At 42.3% G+C, this 19,382-nt stretch overlaps 1 protein-coding gene across 1 annotated transcript in view; it reads right to left on the bottom strand.

The window, feature by feature from the left end:
* Positions 1 to 19,382, bottom strand: part of ITGBL1 (integrin subunit beta like 1) — an 829,798-nt gene that overhangs the window by 589,969 nt on the left and 220,447 nt on the right. Inside the window, exon 4 of the mRNA XM_069757981.1 lies at positions 8,497 to 8,619. Coding sequence (XP_069614082.1) covers positions 8,497 to 8,619 — 123 coding nt within the window. The remainder of the gene's footprint in view (positions 1 to 8,496; positions 8,620 to 19,382) is intronic.

Raw genomic sequence — 19,382 nt, 5'->3', positions numbered from 1 at the left:
ATCACTCTCCCATAATGACAGTTCTGTGCTGTGTTGTGTATAAATATGTGATTCTTCAGAATTTGCTGTAGTCTATGCCTGATGAAGAGACCTGTGTAGTCTCGAAAGCTTGAAATTTGTTACCATCTTTTCAGTTAGCCATTAAAAGGTATCAACCACTGAGGACTCTCAATTCTAAATATTTTTCTATCTACTGGCTAACACGGTACCAAGATATTTATCTTTCCAGTAGCCTAGGATGTAATTCATCTGGACCAGGAGCTTGAATTTTATTTAAATTAACTAAATGTTACCTCATCATCTCTCTGATTATTGATAGTGGGTATTCTTAAATTCCTTTGATGGCATCATGAAGATCAGTTGATGTCACAATTGCTTTCATAGAGGAGAACACAGACAACTTCACCCTTTCCATCCTGTAAAACTACTATAGCATCTTTAACTTTTCTTTTGCTGTACCCCCAAAATCATTTTTTACTAGGTTTGATCTCCCTTACAAGCCTTATTTCATTACTGTCTTTAGCTCTTCTAACGCTTTGCCTGCATTCCATGAAAACAGCATTATATTCATATTTAGCTATGCCCCCTCTTTCCATTTAATATACATTTCTTTTTACCTCTTCAACAAGTGATTAAGTTATTTGTTTATCCATCCTGGTCTCTTTAAATGCTTCCAATTCTATGTAGCACTACCACTACTCTCAGAGTCAGACTGGAGCACCTTGGGCCCATCAGAGAAAATCATTCTTGGGGCCCACTATGTAGCTACATAGAAATAAATACAAGACCACCAATTTTGGGGTAAAACACGCTAATATTAGGATATAATATAAGGTAGTGCACGTTTAAATTATGCAGCAGGGGTTGGGGTAGCCCACTCATAGAATATAAAGTAGCTCCCTCATAGAAGATAATGCAGTCCTCATATAGTGTAATGCAGCCCCCTCATAGAATATAATGTAGCCCCATCATAGAATATAATGTATCCCTCCATAGGGTATAATGCAGCCCCCCAACAGCATGCAACGTAGCTCCCTCATAGAATATAATGTAGCCCCCTCAGAGTATTATGCAACCCCCTCATAAGGTATAATGCAGCTCCCCAACTATTACTCCACTTGCCACCACACCAGGGCAAATGAGAAGAGCTGGGCAAAGCGCCAGAATTGGCATATCTAATGGATGCGCTTTTTCTGTGGTGATTGCGGGTTGCTATTTTTAGGAAGGGGAGGACCAATATCCATGGCCCCTCCGCAGACTGAGAATACCAGCCCCCAGCTGTGTGCTTTAGCTTGGCTGGTTATAAAAAGGGACTGACCCCATACTGTTTTTTTTTATTATTTGTTTAAAGGGAAGGTGCCGCATTTTATTTTTTGTATTAAAAATGATTGTTTATATAAACAATTACTTTTAATACAAATTTACATTTTTTTACTTTAACATTTTTTTTAATATTAATTTTTTTTTCAGCCACTGGACGCCGTCATTTTGCTTTGCAGGAATGTAAGTATAGCTGCACGACACACTCTGCAAATACGGCAGCCCTGGGCGTAGACATCTGCGGTCGGCGTCCGACCCATTGAGCTGCTCCCTGCTCTGATGTGGCCATGCCCCGTGAGCCATTCACATCACAGCAGAGGCAGGAGATCAACGCCATCTTTCTGGAGCTCACAGTGTATCTGTGAGCTCCAGTTTCTCAGTATAATCGCAGGAGCTCTGCGGTTATAGGAGGAGGAGAAGCAGGAGTGACGGGAGTGAGAAAGGACTCAGCAGCGGAGCAGTGAAGAAAGTATCAGTGGAGGAGGGGGGAGAGGCACTCTAATCCTATCCTTTGTGATGCTGACTCTGAGCAGTGTATCTCCTCCCATGTGTGTTACTGTGCTGTGTATCTACTCCTCTCCTGTGTGATACTGTCTGCTGAGCCATGCATCTAATCCTATCCTGTGTGATACTGACTGAGCTGTGTATCTAATCTCTCCTGTGTGATACTGTCTGCTGAGCCATGTATCTAGTCTTACCCTGTGTGATACTGTGCTGAGATGTGTATCTATTCTTGTCCTGTGTAATACTGTGTACTGAGATGTGTATCTAATCCTCTCCTGTGGGATACTGTGTGCTGAGCCGTGTATCTAATCCTATTCTGTGTGTTACTGTATGCTGAGCCGTGTATCTAATCCTACCCTGTGTGTTACTGTATGCTGAGACGTCTATCTAATCCTACCCTGTGTGATACTGTGCTGAGACGTGTATCTAATCCTCTCCTGTGTGATGCTGTCTGCTGAGCCGTGTATCTAATCCTATCCTGTGTGATACTGTGCTGAGCCTTGTATCTAATTCTACCCTGTGTGATACTGTGCTCAGATGTGTATCTAATCCTCTCCTGTGGGATACTGTGTGCTGAGCCGTGTATCTAATCCTCTCCTGTGTGATAATGACTGCTGAGATGTGTATCTAATGCTATCCTTTGTGATACTGACTGCTGAGCTGTGTATCTAATCCTATCCTGTATGATACTGACTGAGCTTTGTATCTAATCCTATCCTATGCACTCCTCTCCCCCCTTGTTATGTGTGATCTATATGGCGGTATTATGTGTGATCTATATGGTGGTATTATGTGAGAACACTGGCGGTATTATGTGCGATCTATATGGTTTCGTTATGTGAGAAGTATATGGTGGTATTATGTGAGAAGTATATGGTGGTATTATGTGTGAAGTATATGGTGGTATTATGTGTGAAGTATATGGTGGTATTATGTGTGAAGTATATGGCGGTATTATGTGTGCTGTATATGGCGGTATTATGTGTGCTCTATATGGTGGTATTATGTGTGCTCTATATGGCGGTATTATGTGAGATCTATATGTCGGTATTATGTGAGAACACTATGGCGTCGTTATTTGTGATATATATGATGGTATTATGTGTGAACTATAGGACAGTATTATGTGTGATCTATATGGCGGTATTATGTGAGAACACTATGGCAGTATTATCTTCAGAAAGGGGACCCAATCTAGGGTGGTTCTGGTTGAGCAGCTGTACACGGGTCAAGTGTAATAGAGGAGGCAGCATGACCTCCAGTTAGGTGTAGTCAGGGGAGGGCTGGTGAGGCAGCTGAAGAGAGGGGTCTCAATTTTATCGTTACTATATGGTTACATTTCCCCCAGTGTCACCCCGACTGCGCCTGTCACCTGACTTTCACACATCGCCAGGACAGCATCTGAGGAGGGGAATGGGGTCTTTGCATGCAATGTCTCGATGAGAACAGGCCAAACCCACAGAAATGTTTCCTGGATTTCTGTGGAGCAGACAAGCAGACGGTCCATCTATGTGTATAAAAGACAGCGCTCTATGTACAATCCCTGGCTGCTCCGCGCACCGAACAGGGTGCCCTAGATAAGCAAGGAGTGTGCATAGACCTGCACACTGCTCTCCTGAAATACTCTGTGCTGCTGTCACCCTGCTCCCTCCATCATATATCTCCCAGAATCCTTGCTGCCTGCCATCCTCGGTGACTGTCTACTTGTCGGTATAACTCTGCAGTCACCAACAAAATGGCTGCTCACTGGGTTCCTGAATATCATCCTCTCTTATCCCTTAGCAAACACCCAGGACGGGAGGAGAGGAGACATCACACTCATGTCAGCAGGCTCCGCCCATAATTACTGCAGTGCAGTAATGTGAGCTAGTTGTACACTAGGTTTCTGTCAAATTTCACTAGCTGCTCCCCCTAGTGTTTAAAAGTGGAAATGCCAAACTTTTTAAAATTATTTTTCATATTTTAGTAAATTATAAACAAATGATAATATTTTTTAAGAAAATTTAAACATTAATTCTTTACATTTTTTCAATCGCTGTAAAAAAAATTTTTTTGATGGCACCTTCCCTTTAAGATAAGGCTCACAGCTGGGGGCTGCAGACATCAGCTGTCATTTTCAGCTCCGCGGTTATCAAAAATAGGCTAGACCTCACCTTTTTTTTTTTTTTTTTACACACTGTGCGCCGGCCAATCGCAACCATGCCAATACTTGACATGGCTGTGATTGAACCGCAAGTGCCCACAAAGTGAAGGTTGTTGATTCACTGCAACTTTTTAGCAAGCTATGTTTGGGCTGCCAAACCTGAACAGTAGAATAGACTTCCTGGAGAAGTCAATGTTCAGGGTCTGTGCATGTATACTAAGTGTTCGAACTTACCATCCCTACTCTTAATGCCTAGCAAAATCAACATAAAACACATAAACAAAAATTGAAGTGTTACCTTATTCTGGCTTTAAAAAATTACAAATAAGATAAATACTAGAAAACACCTCCTGTTTTAAAGAATAAAAAGATATGATATTGACAGTTACAACAACCAACAAAGAGGTTCTATGAGAGTAGGTTCTAAATAAAAAGCATATATATATTATATTGTTTTTTGTGATTCATTACCTTTTCGTTTTATTATATAAAGCAACTTATTTGAGTTGTGCAAAATTGAACTTTGTTAATTGGAAGAGGGATGCAGATAAAATAGAATTCATATATCATAATACATATTCTTTTCAACATAAACAATATAATGAAGGCACCAGGTATTTCCCATGGGTTCAATAGCTCAACATTTATTTCAACAAAGTACACTGGGCAGATTTATCAATGTATTTATGCAAAATGTCTGTTGCAATTACATAGAAATAAATGTGGCATTTAAACAAAAAGGATATTTTATGAAGTCCTTCTGCCTCTTTAACCACACATACAGTATGAATGAATGTGTTTAAGAAAATGAGCAAAGCTTTGAAGTTGTGGCGAGTACAATTAATTTCTGAGCTACTTTTTGCCTGATTGTAGCAAATCTATATGGAAAGAAATACTATGTTTTTTTCATTAATAGGTCTTCCTCATTGTGTTATTTCACTTTTCAAAAGTGTTTTAATTCTAATTTACCAAAACAAATTTGTTATAGGAATATGATTTCTATTTCTATCATTTAAAGGGTCCTGTCAGCAGAAAACAAAGCGCAAATGCAAATAGCATTTTAAATATACGGTATGTGTCTTTCTAACTAGAGACGCAGCTGCAGGGAAAATACGAAGATATATTCTCCCCGAAGCTGCACTCTTCCAGTCATCAAGGTGACACCAAGGAGTGATCATTCACCCCACTCCTTAAAGGGAATCTACTGATGGTATCCTGAAATAGGGCTTGGGCAGCCCTTTCAGAATATCTAACATTTATTTGCTGTAGCTTCTCCGTTTTTCTTGCTGTAAACACAGTAGAATTTACAGCTTTATGCCTGCTGTTTAAGCATACATAAATCAAAAATGAATATGCAATGCTCCTCACATCCATAATTCTGTCTACTCCTCAGAGCTGGTATCAGTGATATTCATTTTGGATTTACAATGCAATGCTCCCCACGCCAATAATCCTGTCCACCTCTCGGCACCAATGTCAGTGATAGTAAAAATCTGTTCATCCACACCAAATCATCCACCAGATGAAAGATACAGCTGCTCTGACCTGAAACCTATACAGCGATCTCCTGCACAGTGCTGTCCCCTGTGTGCACACAATGGTACTGTCCATGTGTGTCCCCCATACACTGTGTGGCACCTGCAGCCAGAGTTAGAAACTGCAAGAGTCTATATGGCGGCAGGTACCACAGAATGTATAGGGGGGGATACATGGTTGGTACCATTGTGAAAACACAAAGGACATCAATATGCAGATGATCTGTTGGCAGCAGATTAATATCTGTACTGGCTGCTGTTCAACAGAAAATATAAATGTATTCAGGAAAAAAAAGATAGTACAGCTTACAACTGGTATTTCTTATAGCTTAGGATTTTAGTATCTTGTCTGTTGGCTTGCAAAGTGAAAGTAAACAAAGGCACACTCACAGTGAACAGGAATTTCAATGCATTATTGGCAATATAACACTATTGTTGAAGACAGAAACTCCTGCACTATTAAACATTAGTTGTGTAATGTCTGCCTGAGGTCTCAGGCTCAAAAGGCGGCCTCGGACAGACTTGGCACAAACCACTCCGTCTGGCAGGCTCCAGAGAAATGCCAATACCCTATAACCCCTTGTGAGGCAGTGACAAGGGTTAAATGCGAGGGTCGCTCTGTGTCAACTAGGATGCACACACAAGAGTATTAAAGCCGCTGGAGTGCATTGCAGTCACAGGCATAGCTGTGGCTGCAGTGCAAAATAAAAGTGTGGACCTGGTCAAGTTAGTTGACAAAGGCAATATTTAGGAAACCCGTTGAGGGCTTTTATTTTTGGAGCGAACTACAGGATGGTAGTGGGTCAGTTTGTTACCTCCAGAATGGGTTTTACTAGAGGCCCATGGCCACAAATTCCATTTAAAAACCCTGCAGCAAAGGCTTGGTTGTGTCAGTCTTGGTTTACAAACTTGCAGAGCAGGTGGCTCCTCAAAGTTTAGTCTGTGAGAAGTAACATGGAGCCAAGCAAAGCCAAAAGGCCTGGCACCCCTCAGTGTAGCACGGTGGTGCAGTCGCCCACGGAAACAGGTCTCGAATACAGACTATCTCGATTCCTGGCTGTGATCTGGAGGATACTGTGTACTGTTTACTTTGTGAGTTCTGGACATTAAAGCATGTTTGTTTTGACCTTTCCTGGGTCACTGCCTGTCTGTCACACTGCACCAATGCCGCTGCACTACACCCTGTACAGAGATCTGGTTTTAAAATAAGACCCAGAGGAATGCTACCTTAGAAGGGCTGCCATCCAGAGGTAGGAATGGTTGCCAAGCAGGGTAAGAGTCGAGAGGTCACGTCAAGGACAAAATCAGGATTCATAAGAATAGTGAGAAATAAGCCAGTGTCAAAACAGGGATACACTAACCCAAACAGGAGCATAAAACACACAAACCTGGCTAAGGAAACACAAAGCTATATCCAGCAGCTTCCAACAGCAAGGTGGAAGTTTTAGTAGAGTGTGTTGCTCTCCAACTGGCTGGAGCAGGGAGCTGATAACTTGAGCTGGGCAGCGCACGCACAACAGTCCCGCAAGGCTGGACGACACTACAGGTCCCAACCACTCTAACCTTAGTGGCTGGACAGGACCTGCCATCCAGAGCTTCTGGTTATGACATTTCTATCACCAGCGCTGCCAACAAAGTGAATACAGCGGTGCCTGGCAACAGAAGCAGAAGTTGCAGGAGCAGATTCTGGTGGAGATGTGACAAGTTGTTACAATATATACAATAATAAGTATTAATACAATCAGACCCCTCCACTCAACAACTACTTATAATGCTAGTCCCATAGTGGTTCTGAATTCTTCAAGTTTGTTTCTTAGAAATGGCTTTGTGATAACATCAGTAACAGTGTCATGTAAAAGTTTGAGCACCCCTGGTCATAATTACTATTATTGTGAACAATTAAGCAAATTGAAGATGAAATGATAAAAAGGCCTAAAGTTAAAGATGACAAATTTCCTTTGTATTTTAGGCAAATATATATATTTTCATCTTTTACATTTAAAAAATTACATTGTGTTATTACACAATAACAGTAATTTTGACCAAACTTTTACATGCCACTGTTTCATTTGGTCAGTCTCAATTATGCCATGTTCTATCAAATCACTCAGGTGATGATGTCTAAAGCAAATGTGTTTGGTTCTTCCATTGATCTTCTTACTAAATGCAAATTTAATGCATCCTTGATTGTCTTAATCAATCACCATTGGTTGAGTTGATGGCTTACTAAGGTCGGTTAAAGATTGGTTTAACCAAATGACCTCTTGACTTGCTTGGATTGCATACAACAATAAAGTTGCATATTCTGAAATGGCTGACCAAGTCCTATTTCAGAATATCATTAATATCATACTAAAAAAAATCAGATTCCCTTTAATTAACATCCTGTGCTGTACTGATGCTGTTGAGCAATATATCAGCCAAGAAACTGTTGGAGTAATTACATTATGCTCACTCTGTACTGAATGTTGACTGTTCACAGTCCCTGCACTGCTCAGAAGACTAAAAACAAGTAGCTGCAGAGAGAAAATAGTTATATTTTCTCCCAGTGAATTAGAATTAATAATGAAAGAATACTCATATAGTACATCATTTATAGAGAGTTTAATGTCCTCCCATAGTAAATACTGCAAAATGAAGCAAAACACTAAAAATTGGAGTAGCCATAAACAAGCAATAAAGTTAAAACAACCATTTATTGAAAAAAATCATAAAAGCAATTACCATTAATTGCAAATTATGTCAACTAAGAAATATTGTTAATGATCTGTCTACATCTACTGCATAATAGATCAATTGTCGACAAGAATACCAAAATTCCATCCTCAATAATAATACAATATGACCCATTCAAAATAATTTTCAAATTCACAATGTGTCATTATGAAATCAAACTGGATACACACATCCTACCAATTAGTATCCCGATTGTGAATTACTATTATTCTATTATGTATAGAGATATATACCAGTCATCAAATTATAACTACATACCTCCGCAAATCTCTCCAGTTTCATCATCAATGCATTCCCTGTCATCACATTCACAAAATTTTCCATATATTAATTCGTTATTATCGGAGTTTTCACATTTACATCTTCCACACTGACAGGTGCCTGAAAAGAAAGCAAAGACAAAATATGAGTTATCCGTTTTTATAACATTTTACAAATAATTAGGTCATGTGTTATAAGGGTTTCCAACTACCTCGATACTGATGACCTACCCTAAGCATAGAACATTGATATCACTAGAAGTGATGAGCGAGCACTAAAATACTGGCAAATGCCATATGGACCGGGCCAGCCATGGGCCGCAATGTCAGCTATATTATTAACAGTGTCAGTGTTGTTGGGATGCCCACACTTTTCATATTCTTTGCCCCACTTCTGTCTTATCTACATCTGCCTCCTCTCAGTGTGTGTTCTTTTAGTGCTTCACTTCTGCTCCTCCCACCCTGGCCTACTTCTGTCCTGCACTGGGTACTCTCTATGCCACACTTCTGATCTAATGCAATCATGACGTAATCGCCAGCACAAGCGGTTTATTCAAACCAGGCTTGCTGACACCTCCTGCATCTTCAGCAGCAACAGAAGGACAAGTGTCTCCCCTGCCCACTGAGTGCTTGTGACTAGGGTTGAGCGACCTTTACTTTTATAGGATCGGGTCGGGTTTCACGAAACCCGACTTTTTCAAAAGTCGGGTCGAGTGAAATCGGCCGATCCTATAAAAAAGTCGGGGTCGGGGTCGCCCGAAACCTGAAACCCAATGCAGAGCATTGGGTTTCCATGGTTCCCAGGGTCTGAAGGAGCGGAAACTCTCCTTCAGGCCCTGCGATCCATATTTTAGTGTAAAATAAAGAATTAAAATAAAAAATATCGCAATACTTACCCTCTGACGCGCCCTGGTACTAACCGGGAACCTTCCTTCCTTAGAATCAGCCTTCCAGGACCTTGCGGTGACGTCGCGGTGACGTCGCGGCTTGTGATTGGCCGCGCGGCCGCCCATGTGACCGCTCGCGCGACCAATCACAAGCCGCGACGTCACCGCGACGTCACCGGAGGTCCTGGAAGGGCTGATTCTTAGGAAGGAAGGCTGCCGGAAAGAAGCAGGGCGCTTCCGAGGGTGAGTATATTCCTATTAGGTATATACTCACCCTCGGACGCGCCCTGCTTCTTTCCGGCAGCCTTCCTTCCTAAGAATCAGCCCTTCCAGGACCTCCGGTGACGTCGCGGTGACGTCGCGGCTTGTGATTGGTCGCGCGAGCGGTCACATGGGCGGCCGCGCGGCCAATCACAAGCCGCGACGTCACCGCGACGTCACCGCAAGGTCCTGGAAGGCTGATTCTAAGGAAGGAAGGTTCCCGGTTAGTACCAGGGCGCGTCAGAGGGTAAGTATTGCGATATTTTTTATTTTAATTCTTTATTTTACACTTAAATCTGAATTCCGATACCAATTCCCGATATCTTAAACATATCGGGAATCGGTATCGGAATTCCGATTCTAGATTCAAAAGATCGCCGACCTTACACAGGGGTCGGGTTTCATGAAACCCGACCTTGCCAAAAGTCGGCGACTTTTGAAAAATTTCGACCCGTTTCGCTCAACTCTACTTGTGACGCCTCCTCCCCCTGCTCATTTACAAGTAATCTGTCATGTAGACACCTTTTTCAGAGTATTTCTATACAGTATCATCAACATTGCAGTCCTCGTTTCTCCACACTCCGTTCCCCTAGCTCTCTCCTATTTGCCTTCATTTTCCACCATAATTGTTTACATAGTAACATAGTTATTAAGGTTGAAGGAAGACTATAAGTCCATCTAGTTCAACCCATAGCCTAACCTAACATGCCCTAACATGTTGATCCAGAGGAAGACAAAAAAAAAAACCATGTGGCAAAGAGTAAGCTCCACATTGGGGAAAAAAATTCCTTCCCGACTCCACATACGGCAATCAGACTAGTTCCCTGGATCAACACCCTATCAAGGAATCTAGTATATATAACCTGTAACATTATACTTTTCAAGAAAGGCATCCATATTTTAGCCTGTGCTCCCCATTTTATTGCTGGCTTTTTATTCTTCTTTTTTTTTATTAATAATAATAATCTTTATTTTTATATAGCGCTAACATATTCCACAGCACTTCACAGTTTGCACACATTATCATCACTGTCCTCGATGGGGCTCACAATCTAAATTCCCTATCAGTATGTCTTTGGAATGTGGGAGGAAACCGGAGAACCAGGAGGAAACCCAAGCAAACACGGGAAGAACATACAAACTCTTTTTTTCATCCTTACCTTTATTTGCCCCCCTGTTATATAATTATTTATTTTATCACCCCTTTTTTCTCTTTTTTTCCTCACTATCTATACCTAGTCCCTTCCCTTGACTTGTCATCTACTTTAATCCTTACGTGCCTTATAAATTACTCTTCTCTTCATCTTTATTGCTATTCCATGTTCATTTTAGTTCTTATCTTATTTGTTCCCACCTCAAGGTCATATTTCCGTTTTGTTTGTTTTTTTCTTTTTCTTTTCCTTCTCTTCTATTTTTTCCGCATTTTTAACTTATTCTTTTTCTATATGGCTTGTTTCCATGTATTTACTGATACAGTGGGGCAAAAAAGTATTTAGTCAGTCAGCAATAGTGCAAGTTCCACCACTTAAAAAGATGAGAGGCATCTGTAATTTACATCATAGGTAGACCTCAACTATGGGAGACAAACTGAGAAAAAAAAATCCAGAAAATCACGTTGTCTGTTTTTTTATCATTTTATTTGCATATTATGGTGGAAAATAAGTATTTGGTCAGAAACAAAATTTCATCTCAATACTTTGTAATATATCCTTTGTTGGCAATGACAGAGGTCAAACGTTTTCTGTAAGTCTTCACAAGGTTGCCACACACTGTTGTTGGTATGTTGGCCCATTCCTCCATGCAGATCTCCTCTAGAGCAGTGATGTTTTGGCTTTTCGCTTGGCAACACGGACTTTCAACTCCCTCCAAAGGTTTTCTATAGGGTTGAGATCTGGAGACTGGCTAGGCCACTCCAGGACCTTGATATGCTTCTTACGAAGCCACTCCTTCGTTGCCCTGGCGGTGTGCTTTGGATCATTGTCATGTTGAAAGACCCATCCACGTTTCATCTTCAATGCCCTTGCTGATGGAAGGAGGTTTGCACTCAAAATCTCACGATACATGGCCCCATTCATTCTTTCATGTACCCGGATCAGTCGTCCTGGCCCCTTTGCAGAGAAACAGCCCCAAAGCATGATGTTTCCACCACCATGCTTTACAGTAGGTATGGTGTTTGATGGATGCAACTCAGTATTCTTTTTCCTCCAAACACGACAAGTTGTGTTTCTACCAAACAGTTCCAGTTTGGTTTCATCAGACCATAGGACATTCTCCCAAAACTCCTCTGGATCATCCAAATGCTCTCTAGCAAACTTCAGACGGGCCCGGACATGTACTGGCTTAAGCAGTGGGACACGTCTGGCACTGCAGGATCTGAGTCCATGGTGGCGTAGTGTGTTACTTATGGTAGGCCTTGTTACATTGGTCCCAGCTCTCTGCAGTTCATTCACTAGGTCCCCCCGCGTGGTTCTGGGATTTTTGCTCACCATTCTTGTGATCATTCTGACCCCACGGGGTGGGATTTTGCGTGGAGCCCCAGATCGAGGGAGATTATCAGTGGTCTTGTATGTCTTCCATTTTCTAATTATTGCTCCCACTGTTGATTTCTTCACTCCAAGCTGGTTGGCTATTGCAGATTCAGTCTTCCCAGCCTGGTGCAGGGCTACAATTTTGTTTCTGGTGTCCTTTGACAGCTCTTTGGTCTTCACCATAGTGGAGTTTGGAGTCAGACTGTTTGAGGGTGTGCACAGGTGTCTTTTTATACTGATAACAAGTTTAAACAGGTGCCATTACTACAGGTAATGAGTGGAGGAAAGAGGAGACTCTTAAAGAAGAAGTTACAGGTCTGTGAGAGCCAGAAATCTTGATTGTTTGTTTCTGACCAAATACTTATTTTCCACCATAATATGCAAAAAAAATGATAAAAAAACAGACAATGTGATTTTCTGGATTTTTTTTTCTCAGTTTGTCTCCCATAGTTGAGGTCTACCTATGATGTAAATTACAGACGCCTCTCATCTTTTCAAGTGGTGGAACTTGCACTATTGCTGACTGACTAAATACTTTTTTGCCCCACTGTATATAACTATTATTCATTTGAATTCTTATTGATACCCCTCATGCGTTTATAAACTTTTGCATACGCAGTATGTATTAATTACGTTTTTATTTTTAATGTTTTTCCTCCTAGAATTTTTTCACAATCTGTAATTTTTTTCACAATCTGCATGTATCCTGTTTTTTTTTTGTGTGTGTGTGAGTGTATTTTGTAGTCTGTGAGCAAGGTCTGAGGACCAAAACATTGGCCAAAAATCTCGTACAGACACTTTTTTCTGGAATCCTTAAATTTACTTTTTTTTCATTGGAATATATCTGTGCCATGATATTTCATTCCATATCAAGTTTATTCCACCACTGAGCAAGAAATCTATTGATCGTCTGCCCACCATATCATTCTCTACTCTCTCCATACTGGTATCCATGGCCGGGCTTCCTATGTGCGATCACAAAGGGTGCCGGTCGGCAGACTGCAGTGGGGGCAACTTCCCCTTCCTCTGGGCTCCTGCACACTCTCCTGTCAGATCACATCACAACCAGAGAGAGAGGCCTGCATGGCACTGAAGAGGTGGAATGGTGCCATGTCCTCCACCTCTCTCCCATCTAGTCATCTGGCTGTTCAGCAGTAACCCTGCCGCCAGCGCTGATTGGCCAAACATTGACCAATGAGTGCCAGATTTCCTTTCTTCTCTAGCTGAGGAGCTCAGCAGTTTATCATACTCACATGAGGAGGCGCCTCAGTCAGGAACTTGTGGTGCACCTGATAATACCGGTGGGGGGAGAGGAGCAGCTTAGCATCGGGTACTTTTATCTGAGTGTCTTTATATCTAATGTAAACCCTGTATCTAATGTATTAGTGACATCAATGTATAGTGTATGTGTGCCAGATGTGGTATATGTCCAGTGTGTGAGTGCCATCTGTTCATTGTAAGGGTTCCGTACGGCATACAGTATGTCCAGTACCTGTGTGCGCTATACAGCCAGTGTGTGGTGGGGATGTGGGAGGGACGATCATACTGTATACAGGACTGTTGGTAGGACCATCATACTATATTAATATACTGTATAGGGGGCTGTTTGGGGGCTCATCATACTGTATAGGGGACTTTGGGGTGGACTATCATACTACATGTGGGCTGGGGTATCATGAAAGTGTGTGGGGGGGGTTGTGGGGACCATCATACTGTGTGGGGTTTCGGTGGAGGACTATCATACTGTGCTAGTTGTGGACCTTATGCTGTGTGGGGTAGCTGTGGGAGGACCATCATAAATAATTACAGCTGGATCCTGCCTACCTATAAAACTGTAAGCTTTTAGCCCAGTAGAGACATTTTATGTTAGGGTCCCATCAAAGAGGTATGCCTTGTTGAGGCTGGTGGGCTCTCATGAATTGACCAATTTGTGCTCCAAGTACCTTCATTTTTAGATATATTTTCTATATTAGTAATGCGGTTCTAATTTCATATATTAAATGTTTGCATAATATAGCATTTCAAAGTGTAGCTGTATTTTATTATTTTTTCTATTATAAGGAGATACAGGATAACTATTATAAGGGGTCAAGGGTTATTATTATTAAAGGAGGCAAAAAGGGAATTACAAGGCAGCACATGGCGAAGAATTATTATCATAAGGAGGCACAGGGGGATATTATTTTTATAGGGTACTTTATAACTGTAAGGAGACATGGGGGAGCATTATTCCTATGAGGAATTACAGAGGAAACATAACTGTGTAGGGGCACTCAGAGGGCTCTGTTATTGTGTGGGGTACAATAATGTTGTATAGGGCAAACCAGAGAAATTATTACTCACTGGGTCAGTGTTAATAGCATTGTATGGTTTGTGTAGAGGTGGTAGAATGTGAGGAGGGTTCTGGAAAGGCAGTAAAGATGTCTTTGAGTTGCATTTTACAGGGACGAGCTATGGATGGAAGAAGAGGTCATGGTGGTCTGGGCTGAATGGAAAGGAAAAGGGAAAATGAATGACAGCAATCAGCGAGAACATCAATAATGAGAACCTGTACATTATATACATATGTGATCTGAGAGCACTGGTGTAGACATGATATTACTAATATATCGTTATTTTATGGTGGGGGGATCAGTCCTAGTACAGTGGTTTTGTTAAAGGGGTGATCCAGGCTTGAAGTTAGTCTGCAGTCACTCTGTGTGACTGCAGACTTCTGAATCCTCACATTGTGTGCATTGCATACTGTGAGGATTCTCCGGTGACTGCGTTGGGAGTGGGCAATCGTGTAATTTTTATTCATGAGGTCTTGTGCTGAATAGATGTGTCTAGTCTTGCTCAATACATGTGAATTTAGCAAAGCCAAATATGTTGGAATGTGACCGGAGATGTGGAAATCGCATACTTGCAGTCACATGACGGCCACTCTGAATGCGAAGAATTGTGACAGTGAGCACTGTGAAGATTTAGCAGTCAGATAGACTTTAATTTCAAGCCTGAACAACCCCTTTGATGTTCAGTATAGTGTTATTAGCAATAATACTGTAATATGCTGGTAATATTTGGTTATGGTTTGTTGGCATTTATCTGTTATATTGCAATATTATTATTGCGGTATTATTATTATTCAATCTTAAATAGCTGTATTATTGGTATTAAGAAAGTAGTAGATCTTGATTTCCTGCAGGCAAGGTAATATTAGTAATAGATATCCCCATCTGGTGCTCTGGGGTGAGGACAGTATGGGTCTGTGTACTTTCAAATCCCAGAGCTGAATTTGAGTCCCAGTCTGTCCCTGCCCACTCCCCCCGGAAGTCTGGAAAGGTCTGAAAATTGCTAAAATCGATGGACACAGCGCTGAAATGGAATAGGAACAGCATGGGGAAGACCCCTGGAAACATCTCTGAATCCCAGGTCGCTGCTGGGAACAAAGTTTGTTTTTTTTACTGTACATACAACTGCTTCAGTGACACTGCAAATGAATACATTAAATCAAATAAATTTTGCCTGCTTTGATGACTTTCTGAGTACAGATCACCGTAAAAAAACACAAATCTGTCAGTGAGTGTATTGAAAAAAGCAATCGAGTTATGGACTGTGGAAGAGATGTACTTGACCAGAATGAACACTCATTTCCAGCAGATGATGCCTACACCTATCCTTACACTAAGTGCAGCTAACACCGGTATTATTAGGGAATAGATGTTACCTTGACATATTTTTTTTAGGTTGCAGCAGCAAGGATAATCATTTATAAGGCAATAATCCCTCGCTAAATGCCTGTAATACGTTATCCTAACGGCAATAGCTTACCCTAGACAAATTGCATATAACAGCGGTATTATTGCAGAATATAGAGGGGACTTGAATCTGCCCTGAAAAGATTTTTTCTTGCACATGGCAGCAACAAACTCTGGATGAAAGCAAGCAACACTGCCAGCTTTGATGAATTTCTGAGTAAAGGTCACCGTAAAAAACACAAATCAGTCAATGAGTGTATGGAAAATAGCAGCAGCAAAAATTATACTTCATAAGGCAATAATGCCTGAGTAGATGTTTGTAATACGCTATGGAGAAAAGAGGAAATGCCAGCTTACCAGCACTGCAGCCTTGCAGTGCTGGGGTCCTTGGTTCAAATCCCACCAAGGACAACATCTGCAAGGAGTTTGTATGTTCTCTCCATGTTTGCGTGGGTTTTCCTCCGGGTGCTCCGGTTTCCTCCCACATTCCAAAGACATACTGATAGGGATTCTAGATTGTGATCCCCATCGGTTACAGCGATGACAATGTGTGCAAACTATACAGCACTGTGGAATATGTTAGCGCTATATAAAAATAAAGATTATTATTATTACCACCTCTGGTGGTTAAGAGCACACGGAATGACCTGATAGTTACTGATAATAAGGACGAGCTCTGGGACGTGGGAACTCTGCTGACCGCAATCCCTAAACCTATCAAACACACTAGAAATAGCCGTGGATTGCGCCTAACGCTCCCTATGCAACTCGGCACAGCCTAAGAAACTAGCTAGCTCTGAAGATAGAAAAATAAAGCCTACCTTGCCTCAGAGAAATTCCCCAAAGGAAAAGGCAGCCCCCCACATATAATGACTGTGAGTAAAGATGAAAAATACAAACACAGAGATGAAATAGATTTAGCAAAGTGAGGCCCGACTTACTGAACAGACCGAGGATAGGAAAGGTTACTTTGCGGTCAGCACAAAAACCTACAAAAAGACCACGCAGAGGGCGCAAAAAGACCCTCCGCAACTGACTCACGGTGCGGAGGCGCTCCCTCTGCGTCCCAGAGCTTCCAGCAAGCAAGACAACAAATTAAATAGCAAGCTGGACAGAAAAATAGCAAACCAAAGAAATACAAGCTGGAACTTAGCTTCTGATGGGAAGACAGGTCACAAGAACGATCCAGGAGTGAACAGATCAATACTGGAACATTGACAGGTGGCATGGAGCAAAGATCTAAGTGGAGTTAAATAGAGCAGCAGCTAACGAATTAACCTCGTCACCTGTGAAACTCAGAAACACCCACCAGAGGAAGTCCATGGACAGAACCAACCGAAGTACCATTCATGACCACAGGAGGGAGCCCGACAACAGAATTCACAACAGTACCCCCCCCGTTGAGGAGGGGTCTCCGAACCCTCACCAGAGCCCCCAGGCCGACCAGGATGAGCCAAATGAAAGGCACGAACCAGATCGGAAGCATGAACATCAGAGGCAAAAACCCAGGAATTATCTTCCTGACCATAACCCTTCCACTTGACCAGGTACTGGAGTTTCCGTCTCGAAACACGAGAATCCAAAATCTTCTCCACCACATACTCCAACTCCCCCTCAACTAACACCGGGGCAGGAGGATCAACGGATGGAACCACAGGCGCCACGTATCTCCGCAATAACGACCTATGGAACACATTATGGATGGCAAAAGAAGCAGGAAGGGCCAAACGAAATGACACAGGATTGATAACCTCAGAAATCTTATATGGACCAATGAAACGAGGCTTAAACTTAGGAGAGGAAACCTTCATAGGAACATAACGAGATGACAACCAAACCAAATCCCCAACACGAAGTCGGGGACCCACACAGCGCCGGCGGTTAGCGAAACGTTGAGCCTTCTCCTGGGACAATGTCAAATTGTCCACCACATGAGTCGAAATCTGCTGCAACCTATCCACCACAGTATCTACACCAGGACAGTCTGAAGACTCAACCTGCCCTGAAGAGAAACGAGGATGCAAACCAGAATTGCAGAAAAACGGCGAAACCAAAGTAGCCGAGCTGGCCCGATTATTAAGGGCGAACTCAGCCAACGGCAAAAAGGAAACCCAATCATCCTGATCAGCAGAAACAAAGCATCTCAGATATGTTTCCAAAGTTTGATTAGTTCGTTCGGTTTGGCCATTTGTCTGAGGATGGAAAGCCGAGGAAAAAGACAAATCAATGCCCATCCTAGCACAAAAGGATCGCCAAAACCTTGAAACAAACTGGGAACCTCTGTCAGAAACGATGTTCTCCGGGATACCATGTAAACGAACCACATGCTGGAAAAATAATGGCACCAAATCAGAGGAGGAAGGCAATTTAGACAAAGGTACCAAATGGACCATCTTAGAAAAGCGATCACAAACCACCCAAATGACCAACATCTTTTGAGAGACGGGGAGATCTGAAATAAAATCCATAGAAATATGCATCCAGGGCCTCTTCGGGACCGGCAAGGGCAAAAGCAACCCACTGGCACGAGAACAGCAGGGCTTAGCCCGAGCACAAGTCCCACAGGACTGCACAAAAGAACGCACATCCCGCGACAAAGACGGCCACCAGAAGGATCTAGCCACCAAATCTCTGGTACCAAAGATTCCAGGATGCCCAGCCAACACTGAACAATGAATCTCAGAGATAACTCTACTAGTCCATCTATCAGGGACAAACAGTTTCTCCGCTGGGCAACGGTCAGGTCTATCAGCCTGAAATTTTTGCAGCACCCGCCGCAATTCAGGGGAGATGGCAGACAAAATTACCCCCTCTTTGAGAATACCCGCCAGCTCAGGAACACCCGAAGAGTCAGGCACAAAACTCCTTGACAGGGCATCAGCCTTCACATTCTTAGAGCCCGGAAGGTACGAAACCACAAAATCAAAACGGGAGAAAAATAATGACCATCGAGCCTGTCTCGGATTCAACCGTTTGGCAGACTCAAGATAAGTCAAATTCTTGTGATCTGTCAAGACCACCACGCGATGCTTGGCTCCTTCAAGCCAATGACGCCACTCCTCGAATGCCCACTTCATGGCCAACAACTCTCGATTACCAACATCATAATTGCGCTCAGCAGGCAAAAACTTTCTAGAAAAGAAAGCACATGGCTTCATCACCGAGCCATCAGAACTTCTTTGCGACAAAACAGCCCCTGCTCCAATCTCAGAAGCATCAACCTCAACCTGAAACGGAAGCGAAACATCTGGCTGGCACAACACAGGGGCAGAAGAAAAACGACGCTTCAACTCCTGAAAAGCCTCTACAGCCGCAGAAGACCAATTGACCACATCAGCACCCTTCTTGGTCAAATCAGTCAACGGTTTAGCAACAGTAGAAAAATTAGCGATGAAGCGCCGATAAAAATTAGCAAAGCCCAGGAACTTTTGCAGGCTCTTCACAGATGTCGGCTGAGTCCAATCGTAAATG

This window comes from Ranitomeya imitator, chromosome 3, assembly GCF_032444005.1.
Source record: "Ranitomeya imitator isolate aRanImi1 chromosome 3, aRanImi1.pri, whole genome shotgun sequence".
Taxonomy (NCBI): Eukaryota; Metazoa; Chordata; class Amphibia; order Anura; family Dendrobatidae; genus Ranitomeya; species Ranitomeya imitator.
Note: the sequence above shows the minus strand (reverse complement) of the source record. Positions and strands in the feature narration are given on the sequence as shown.